Consider the following 11705-nt stretch of genomic DNA (forward strand, 5'->3'; position numbering starts at 1 on the left):
ACCAAAAATATTTTTGTTAGAATATTTGATGTGAAGTAATCGGAAACTTGGATAGGTCAATAATTCATAACAACATTGATTTTGATTCAATATTATGTTTTAAGCAAAGACAGTTTGACAGAAAAAAAACAGCTTTGTTTTATTAGTCAACATTAGAACTTTTTCAAAATTACATTTAGCCTTTAAGCTTTTTTATTTCACTTTTGTTTGTTTTTGTTTAATTTATTAGTATTTTTAAAATGTGCCGTGGGCCTTTTAAAACATTAGCTGTGGGCTGCAAATGGCCTCTGGGGCACACTTTTGACACCCCTGCTATAGATAATAAAAAATTAAATCTGATAAATCTATGGGTAAAAAGCAGAGCCTGGCGACGCATGCACGTTTATCATAACTCTAGCTCTCTCTGCCTCTGCCCCTCCCTCACGAATGTTGCTGCGTGCGCCACTTTTTTTTTTTGTTTTCAACCCCTTCTTTACCCAGAACGTACATTGAAAATACACGCAACCCTAACTTAAAATATCAGACATTCGAGGCATTTAAAAAACCCCACCTGGACAGCTCCGCAAAGAGGACATATCCAGTGAAAAGAGGAGGTGTGGTCAGTCTATCATAGCCCAGTCGTTGCTAGCATGCCGTGTGTTGTTTTTTTGATTGATTGAAACTATTATTAGTAGATTGCACAGTACAGTACATATTCCGTACAATTGACCACTAAATGGTAACACCCGAATAAGTTTTTCAACTTGTTTAAGTCGGGGTCCACGTAAATTAATTCATGGTGCTTCGGCGTGCATTGTTTACACAACGTGCGGTGCGCTATTTAGTCGTTCGGTACACCTCCGAACCGAATCGAAACCCCCGTACCGAAACGGTTCAATACAAATACACGTACCGTTACACCCCTACCTAATACCCCAGCTTGAATTTTTAATGTGTGTCTGGTGGTGTTTTCGCCTACCACCATAAGTTTAATCACCTCATTAAAATGACATCTTTACCATCCTGCCTCATTAAAAATACAGAATCAATGAATATGTAAATGCAGAGAAAAGGTCAGCTGTTGGACACGAGCTGTCTCCAGCTTCAGGGCAAAGAACATTTGTACTTCAATATTGCGCTCTAATAAAAGCATGTAGTTGACAAACTATTTGTGATGGAGAAATGTTTTAATGCTTTGATGAATAAAACCTAGGATAAGCATAAGAGACATTTGGATGTTCTTAGAGCCGTGCAGCCAGTTAGCTCAAACTTCTAAAATGTATAATTTGAAATATTACACTACAGCTGACATCTTAATAAACATACGCTCTCTGCAGTTGTCAACTAATAAGGATAGATGGACTATACGTGTATATTTTGTCTTAAATGTAATAGTTGGACTTTATTAGAAAATCATTGCATTTGAATAATCAACTTTAATTGTATGATAATTCAACAATATCCGACACAATAACCAATGTTTTTCCAATTTAATGACGGAATCCCTGAAGGCTCAATGTATTCTTAAACACAATTCAGACAAAAATTTGTATTTTTCTATTGAGCTATTTAAATGCACAGATTAGTGATTTTATTTAACAAAATGCAATCATAAGGTTCAAGATGCTATATGCACAAGATAATTCAAGTTTTGTGCTCCTTGTAGGATTAAATATCTTGAACACATGTATCCAACAAGTTTGTTGAGTTTTGCCAGACATAAGCTTTCTAAGCTTGGCTCTGAACACCAGGCCATCATGCATTGCTCTTACAAACATGCTGTCCTTCCTGTTTCCATCACCAACACTTGGCTTAAAAATATATTTTGGTTCTTGGCCTTTCTGGTGCGTTAACATTACACAAATGCATCTTGTCCACTGATGTTGACGTCATGTCAGGAATAATGAGCCACTCGGAACAGTTGTTGCAAAATTAGGAAAATGTGATTAAACGCGATAGGGCTGAGACAAATAATTGATGGGAAAAATCTTGGATTTATATTCCGTTGCTGTGATTTTATCGTTTATTGGTGTAACTAATAATAATGAATAAAATTCGGTGTACATAGAGTGCCAGGTATTTTAAATACGTGGACATAGTTTCCGTACGGCCGCCACAATAGAGCGCACAAGACAGTGATAATGTGTGGGTCCCGTCATCTGTGTGGCAGCAAGCAGCTCAGAGGTTTTACATTTGTTGTGTTTATTAAATTATGCACACTTGTTAAGTGCAATTTTAAAAGTAAATTGTACTTTTAACAACCAATTATGGCAATATTACTTAAATTTGGCCGACGACAGAACTTTTAATACTATAGTTATATTGTGCTAATACATGTTGATGATACATTCTAGCTCTGTAGGCAAATTTGACAGTGACAAACTAAGGCGTCTTAATAAAGTATTTTTAATTCTGATTCAACGCAATGTAGCGTCTTTGCTAGTGGCTAACGTTCTTCCATAGTGCAAAGTCACTTCTACATCAGCAATCTTCTCACCTCATGGTAAAAAAAGTTTCTTACAAATATCATTCCAGGAGGACGAGGAATAGCTAAACATGTTTAACTACACACCGTAGGAGGATATCTAACTGAAAGCAATCGGTCTTGAATGTATACATGATGGCCAAATTGATACAAATATCAACAGTAACTATACCAAGTAATATAGTATTAGGTCGATACCATAGTGATTAGATTTATATTTGATTTTATATTTATATATGATCCGCTTTCGCTTGGGATGGTTTCCTGTTGGCTCCACTATGGACGGGACTCCCGCTACTGTTTTGGTTCCACTTTGGACTGGACTCTCACGGTTGTGTTGGATCCACTATGGATTGAACTTTCACTGTATCATGTTAGACCCGCGGTCCTCGCCCACATATGCGGTCTTCGCCTACATATGCGGTCCTCGTCCACATATGCGGTCCTCTCCAAGGTTTCTCATAGTCATCATTGTTACTGTCACCGACGTCCCACTGGGGTGAGTTTTCCTTGCCCTTATGTGGGCTCTACCGAGGATGTCGTTGTGGTTTGTGCAGCCCTTAGAGACACTAGTGATTTAGGAGCTATATAAATAAACATCGATTGATTGATTGATTGATTGATATATTTGTTTACTACCCAAAAATATTTTGTTATTTTCGTTATTGTTTACAAAGTGAGGAAATAAGTCCCTGGACACTGGAGGGCTTTAAGAGCAAAAACCCAAAAATTTAAATCAGAACCTATGGTAGGAAATAATATAAATATTTAATCGATGTGTTTACACCGTCATTGTTTTTTTGTTTGATTATAACTGCGATCAAAAACTGAATCATTCAATGATGTTGAAAATGTTAAGTATAAAACTTTTATCGATACCCAAATTATTAGTATCGCACAAAATAGATGTAAAGTATCAGGCAGAAAAATAAGTTCTGAGACTATTTTAACATATGTGTAGATAGAACTATATTACAACAGAAAGTAACCAGATAATAACAGTAAATTAGCAAATAATGAGAGAATAATAAAAATGGAATTGATGCAATATTTTAGGAGCCTTTGTGAAGCATTTTGAAATTATTGTAATGTCATTTACTTACGAAATATTATATTGTGATATATATCGTTATTGCAGTAGGCTGGAATATATGTCACAATATAGATTTAGGCCACATTGTCCATCCATAATTTTAATGTTGAGGATGTGCATTTATTTGAAAATAAATTAAAAGGTTTTGCAAGAAGAAAAGTTGTTTATTTCACTCTTATTCCCTAAAATAGGCATTTAGGCTATTAAGGGTGTTTTATCCGATTAATCAATTGATAGATTACTCCAACCATCCATCTTTTTTCTACTGCTCGTCACGCTCAGGGTTGCGGGGGCTGCTGCCTATCCCAGCTGCACTCTGGCATACGACAGGGTACACCCTGGACAAGTCGCCACCTCATCACAGGGTCAACACAGATAAAATAATCGATAGCTGCAGCTCTAAAATGCAATGTTTTTCTGTAATTAACTAATGGTAATTAATACACTTATGTTTATAACCATTGGAGGCAACTTGCATCATGTCCATGTGTTCTCTTGCTAAAAAACTCACCCGTCTATCCACAGCCCTGGCATCGAGCGGCACAATCCCGATAACGTCCCTGGACGGAAGCAACCTGCTGTTTGCCAACACCTCTGCCGGCAATGGACACAACCTGGTGACCACGCCGCTCTTTCTCAACCCCCAGAACCTGTCGCTGCTCACCAGCAACCCGGTCAGCCTGGTATCAGCCGGGGGGGGCGGCCTGCAAGTCACCGCCGACTCGCACCACCAAGCCGCCACGACCATTACCACTGCCTCCAAGGCGCAGTGAGTCCCTGACTGCATACCGAAAGAACGCCCTGTTTCCTTTAGTCGCGGCGCACTGTTTTCCTCATGCTGCGCAGGAAATAGGGAGGCGGTATGATTTGGGCTCTGCGCTTCACTAACGAAAACACACATCCGCTCCATTGTATTTACTACTATTTGGTCCCCTTGCTTTTACCAAATAACAACCTCACCAGGTTGGTCTTTTTGATTTTGGTTATCTTTACGATATTTAGACATTTTTCCTCCTATCTCAAGCAGTAGCCAGGAAGAAAATGTTCCCCCTATTCATTTTGTATATACGTCCTATTTCACTCTTTTTCTAACCAAAAATGTTAGATTTTACTCTAAACTTACTAACGTCACAATACATGTCATCACTAATCCCCTTTACTTATCTTTTTGTTGGACAGGCCTTGACATATATATCAAAAGTTTTTTTTTGTTTTTTTTTTAATCTTTCCTGTAATTTTTTTCCATTTTCCGAATTGTAAGTCTAATACTACAGTAAATTACCTTTTCTTTTGTGGTTGTAACGCTTTAAAAACCAGTAATAAGTGGCCGATATAAAGGTTATCATTGCTTTAAGGAGACCATTCGGGTCTCTACGAGTTTCTCTTTCTGGAAACACTGACTTTTACACTTCGCCTCGGGGGCTTCTGTAAAAAAAAAAAAAAAAAAAAAAAAAAAATTGGTGCAGATTGTAGACACTGATAGAAAATGACTGAAAACTTTAAGAGCTTTAAAAATGTGGAGTGGTGTGTTGTTTCGTATGTAACACCTCAGTATGAAGCTGAGACCTAAGTAACCAAATTATCCAGACTCAGTGGTCTGGGCTAAGACCACCCGTCAGGGGGTGTGGTCACCACACTAAATGTCGGCTAAATGTTTGTTTTCTTCCTTCTGTTTCTTTGTAATGGTAGTACCGTCGTATCTACTTGTGCACAGTATCTGTACCAAAAAACTGGATTGGTGAGCTGTTGTGGGAGGAATTACCTTTTTGTTTTCTTTCATTGTGTCTACAGCCACATAAGTGACTGTGTAATTCACAATATACCAAAAATATTTGTCGGTGTAACTTAGTCTAGTTGATATATTTATGAACAGAAGCTCTCTTCTTTGTCAGCGGAAGATAGAAATGCAATATTTAGATTTATTTCCAAAGACCTTTTTTTTTTCTTCTTTTTTTTTTGAAGTCTTTCACGGTTAATTTAATTGGCAGCACAATTGGCCAAAAATAGGGAATGGCTGAGTTTTTTTGTTTTAATTATCAAACACTTTTTAATATTTGGAGCCATTTGATGGCGTTGAACCATTTAAGTAGCAGCTTTTGGAAGTCCGTAAAGCAGGAAAAACACACTTTTTTTAATTTGGGTTTTAGTACTTTCAGCCATATGACAACAGCTTGAACCAAAGTGGTTTTCCTCAGTAGCGGCCCGTGCCTGTCCCAGCACTCATGTTGCTGATCACATGATCTCTTCACGCTGCTTACTAATGTCAGTACCTGCTATTCTTGATCAGGTGCGGTTGGGGATGGGATGGATGAATGAAATGCTAGCATATTAAGAGGCCTCCGCCGTGCTTTACTAATAGCTTTATTAGCACGTCCTGCCATGAGCTGGTTTTGTGGTTCGATTGGAAGGATCTGCTGTCAACACCAGGAGTGGGCATTGCAGTTAGCCTCAGGCTATTTCACCAATGCCTTTTAGGGGGATATTTTGGCAACTGTGCTTTTTATATAGCAAGCTTTTTATATATTGCAGTCGAATAACTGACATCGGCATCTAAAATACTAGACGGACAACAACATTGCGTTTTACACTTTCTGCTCCAGCTGTGGTACCACCTCCAAAGCTGAAGAATTTCCACATCAACTTTATGACTTACCTTGCCTCAATTTAATTTCCATTCGTTTATGTGGAATTGGTTAATCGTGCCATGAGGCGATTTTGTTAAAACAGAGTGCACTACTTAACTGCAACCTGCAGAGGTGCTGTTGATTTAGTCTCAACTGTCTAAAGAAAACATATCTATGAAAGTTGAACTTATCCATCGTCTTTGGCACCATTTTCCAGCATTCAGAACATTCCAAGAGATTCTCCCATCCCATTACTTAATGATTGACCATTAAATGCCCACTCCTAGTCTACACGCAGATCCTGTCTGATCAACGCTACTGTTCAGAACCAGCATGTTAGACTTGCTGGGCCCCAAATGTTTTCCAAAGACGCTCCGGCCTCGTTTCCAGGACTCACCGGGCTGAGTACTGTTATGTGCCACACATTCAGCCAAACTCCACACAATGGCGTCGTCGTTCTGCTGCTGCTTCTTTTAACTAACAAATCATTAGGAAATCACTGGGGCAGCCAGAGATCCTCTTGCGTACCGACTTCTTTTCCTCTTTCTAATTGTGACTGAATATACCTCAGCAGCACTTAAAATATAAGGTTCACCTTTTTTTTTTTCTCGACATTTCTGTGTACAGAACAGTGTGGAATGTATAATAAGTAATGTCATTTATACCGCGATATAGGACCCGAACATAAAAGGACAACTACTGCTATTTCAAGTACTACTATTTAATTTTTCTCTTCTGAGGTGTTGTTTTTTTAAGATCCTTTTTGCCAAAGTAATAGCCTTTCTCTTTGCAGCTCTGCCTGCCGTATGGTCAACGCACCAATGGAACCCAGTTTTGTTTAGGCGCCGTTTTTTGTAGTTACACAACCGCGCTTGCCATGGGGCACCATAGGATGTTACTAAAATATTTATCTTGAGGAAAGACCTAAGAATCAGAACAGTTCTTTTCTTAATTATATATATATATATATATATATATATATATATATAATATAATATAATATAAAAACATGTGTAAGATATCCATATTTTATATTTGAACCGGTATGTCAAAACTGAATGTAGTGTTCATGACTCAAAAAAATCTCCCAAAAATGCATTTTTTTTCCCTATTGTTGCAAAAAACATTTTTTGTTTTAAACTCAAGGCCAAAAATTTAAAAAAACATGACTCTATACTGTGGCGGGTGCCCCGGTCTATGATAACATGTGTCTATCTAACAGGAGGGGGTGCTCCTGACGCACAGGTCCTCTGGGGCAAAGCGGAGATTTGGAAGTATCTTTATTTTGTAATATTGTGCTTTTTGTTTTTAAAAACTATATCTGAATATTTTTGGTTGAGTCATGTTGAACTTGATTTGCTGTGATGTCTTTAACAATCATTGTTTTTTGGGGTTTTATTGTTCTTACTTTATGCCTTTAACTGTTTTGTATAATGTTTATGATGAGAGAGCAAGATCACTGGCTTTCTTAGTTTGACAAAAACGTTATCATTTATGCCTTATTGTTACGTACACGACATGGTTGCATTGTAGCATGAGTGTTTGTGCGTGTATGTATGTGTTTGACTGAGGCAAATTTCACCTCACGCTTTGTGTCGCCTGGTGCATTGTCACTGAAAACAATACAGTGTACTACCTATGTTTTTTTGTTTGTTTCTTAAGTGTGGCTCAGACAATGCCTCTAAGCAAAGCTTTACTAGTCATTTCAGCAGGTATGTGTGAGTGAGCATCGTAGGAAATAAACACAATCTGCAAACCGCTAATGGGGCTTGAAGCAGGGGTGGTAAACCTAGGGTGCCAAATATTAAACATTTAACCCGAATATAAGACACGTAACAGGACTCTTTTCCTCAATCAATGTTTCTAACAGCTCGACAACGCTTTTATAACTGAACATTATCGATCGTCATCATTTCCAAATTAGCATATTTGTTTGCAAATTGGATTTTGGGAGCGACTGGTAGAAAAGCCTTAACTTTTATAGGGGGAACTTGAAGGCGCCCCGCTGTTGCGTGTATAAATCTGTAGATTGTAAATTGACTCGTCATAATATGTAAAAAAATATCTACTATTTTAATCATATTGTATTTTTACTAGTGCTGTCAAACTATTATTTTTTTAAACAGTCAATCACATTTGTAAATTGTGATTAAAATTGCAACTAATTGCATAGTTCCCATTTGGTAAAAGTTTTATGTAGAAGTCCCATCTGGGTTTTGAAGCAACATTTTCAAGTCAGTCTCCTCACTCGTCTTTGCACTGGCGTATGCATTGATCTGATCACCGGCCTGTGTTCGTACAGGATTAATGCCATCATTTTGTTTGTGATTATTTACATGAGTTAATGCGTTAACTTTGACAGCCCTGATTTGTACTTTATAAAACATTAATAAGAAACAGGCTCCCCCACCCTGACCCTTTTAAGCTTACAGATGCAAGTTTTGATTACTTTCCCTAAATTATATTCGTAGTCTCTTTAACCCCATTTAGCGGTTGCAGACTGGCGCTATTTTCTTTTTTTTTTTGCTTCAAACACTTCAGTTTGATCACATGACGCACCTTTCCCGGTGGCTCGTTAAACCCACTCCACGCTTGTTTATTTTATTTGTTTTAGTTTAGACAAAGAGGAAATGTGGCGCACCAGTATACCTCATTCCTAACTCGAAACTGGGTGAACCTGCTTTTAACCTACTTTTAATAAGATTTCTTGTTGACCGTCGGAAAAGCCAGCTTATTCCACCAGTACTTGCCTATGTTTTATCGCTTTCTTGAACACTTTTTGAGTTAAGGCGGGGTTTCCCAAACTTTGAATGTACATAAACTAATAAACAAACACCATTTTTTCAAGAAATTGGACAATGGGGATCCCATTTTTGGCCCTGACCCTAAGTTTGGAACCCCCTGCCATTATTACACCAAATGCCCACTGTCATTCTATTCCTAACCTTTTTTAAGTTTGACAATCCTATTTATTTTCTTGTGCACGCATGACCCTGCAATTTTAACACCCCACTCCCCACCGTGGTAACAACATTAACCAAAGACTTGTAACTGATTGTACATGAGCCCGCCGCCCACCCTGCACCCCCATCACGCTAACCACACTCACCATTTTTTCAGCTTTGGCTTGCATGCGAATGTTTTGGTGCTGCGGTTTTTCAGTGCCTGCGGGTGGGAGGATGTCGGGAAGGTGCGGAGGGAGGGGCTTCTTCGACGGGTTGGTGGTCGCCGGGTGATTGTTTGTTTGTTAATACACACTGAGGGTTGATCCTGTGCACTCAGGACTCTATGTCTGTCTGTCTGAGTGCTGTTGCTAGGATACGCATGCTTCTTCGCCTTCAAGGAATTTGCCTCTCGCACACTCCCCACCTCCCTTCCAGGAATGACACACATCCCGTACTCACTACATTTTCACTGCTGTACCCTCCCCTTACTCACTACAGACTGATCAACTGTGACACTATGCATCTCCCTCCCCCACCGACAAAAACTTGGTGGGGGATCATTCGGTGACACTTTGCTTTACTCCTCACAAAGCGCTATCTATCCCAAAGCAAAACTCTCCAAATATTTGTATTTTTTTTTGTTATGATTGTTATTGTTTTGGACAAAATGCAGATACCAAAGATATCCCTCTGTCTCTCTCTCTCTTCCTTCTTCCACCCTGCAGCAGCATGTGTATTAAGAGACAAGCACTGGCTTTTTTTTTTTAATTCAAGCCTCAGTAATTCCAAAGGTTAGATGTATATTTTGGTATATTTCTGAGAAAAATGTGTGGAATAATAATATTAATAATATTCTGTTTGTTGTATTTGTTTCTCTCTCTCTGTCGCAGCATGGAACTAATAGCAGAGCTGTCTTACTAGGTTAAAATATATTTTTATATGTTTTTGGGTGTGTGCCCGCAATATCAGCCCAATTGACCAAAGGATTTAACAAAAAAGAAAAAAGGCGAACATGTACATAATATGTCTGTGTATCTTGAAAAAAAGGCATTGTGTAAACCAATAACTACTCACAGTGGACATTTGGGCTCATCTAAAGGAATGTTTCCCCACTTTTCCCTCCCTTTTTTCTTACTCTGCAGTCTAATATTTCATAAGAGAACTCTTCTTGTAGAGTTTCCATCTTGGACTAAAAACACTGAGTTTCTTTCGAGTACAAACAAACAAAAGAGAAAAAAAAAGAACTAAAAAAACAAAACAAAAAACAACTGAACTGAAAGATTGTGTAGGAGTTTTAAGTATGTGAATCAGGATACATAGTAGGTTTTGATGCATTTGTCTGCTGTATTTTTGTTTTTATACACGTATATAAATAATCTTTTACTGTAAATGTACAGTTCTCTTTTGTTGTAAGCATCATTAAACCATTTTCAAGTGTTTTCACATGCCCTTGTCTGTTTTTTGCTTTCAAACTCATAAAATAGACCTGTTTGTACTCACCAGAATATAAGACACTTTTTAGCAACGTAGCGAAACAAAATTTTTAATTGCAAATTTTACTTTTGTCGAACCGAATAATAGACCATACATTGTATCCAGAAAGTATTAGCAGTGCTTCACTTTTTCCACATTTTACATTACATCCTCATTTAAAAATGAAATAAATACATTTGTCCTCAAAATTCGACACACAATACCCCAAAATGACAATGTGAAACAAGTTTTTTTGAGAGCTTTTTGCAAGTGGATTAAAAATAATACAAAATAGTATTCAGTCTTTACTCAGTACTTTGTTGATGCACATTTGGCAGCAATTACAGCCTCAAGTGTTTTTAAATACGATGCCACAAGCCTGGCAAACCTATCTTTGGGCATTTTCGCCCATTCCTCCTTGCAGCACTTCTCAAGCGCCATCAGATTGGATGGGAAGCGTCGGTGCTCAGCCATTTACAGAACTCTGCGGTGACGTACAATGCGACCCAAGTGTGGGTTCTGATTGGGCCACTCCAGGACATTTTCAGAGTTGTCCTGAAGCCATTCCTTTGATATATTGGATGTTTGCTCTGGGTTTTTGTACTGCTGAAAGATGAACCATCGCCCCAGTTCAAGAGCAATGTGGAGCAGGTTTTTCATCCAGGATGTGTCTGTACATTGGTGCATTCGTATTTCTCGCTATCCGGACCCGGGCAGGAATCTCACAATGGCCGTGCCCGTCGAAAAATACTACGCGCCACGGCCAAATTGGACGCAATTGTTTTTCTCTGCGCTATTTTCATGCCATGACAACTTCTTTGATCAGTCCCACATGCAGCACAGTGCTATACAACACAAAGGCATCACCAGGCCATACAGGAGTTAAATCTAGGCATGTAAAATATATGGGAAAATCTGCATTTTAAACATACATTTTTGCATCAAAAATCACTTACACGTTTTTATAATGAAAAGTCAAAACATCTCAAATGTAATGAATACTATTAACCGCAACATGCTAGTTGTCTTTTTGAAAAAGAAAACAATCTGAAGTTGTCTTTATTTTTTAATTTATCATGCCAGGATTTTACCAGCATGGCCCACTT

At 38.2% G+C, this 11705-nt stretch overlaps 1 protein-coding gene across 10 annotated transcripts in view; it reads left to right on the forward strand.

Moving 5' to 3' along the window:
- The window catches only part of pou2f1b (POU class 2 homeobox 1b), a 44817-nt gene extending 34246 nt beyond the window's left edge, over positions 1 to 10571 (forward strand). For all 10 annotated transcript variants that reach the window (XM_061879248.1, XM_061879247.1, XM_061879253.1 and 7 more), the window contains one exon: positions 4083 to 10571. In XM_061879248.1, coding sequence (XP_061735232.1) covers positions 4083 to 4330 — 248 coding nt within the window. In that variant the 3' untranslated portion in view covers positions 4331 to 10571. The remainder of the gene's footprint in view (positions 1 to 4082) is intronic.
- The last annotated feature ends 1134 nt before the right edge of the window (positions 10572 to 11705 follow it).

The sequence above is a fragment of the Nerophis ophidion genome, linkage group LG19 (assembly GCF_033978795.1).
Source record: "Nerophis ophidion isolate RoL-2023_Sa linkage group LG19, RoL_Noph_v1.0, whole genome shotgun sequence".
In the NCBI taxonomy this organism is placed as follows: Eukaryota; Metazoa; Chordata; class Actinopteri; order Syngnathiformes; family Syngnathidae; genus Nerophis; species Nerophis ophidion.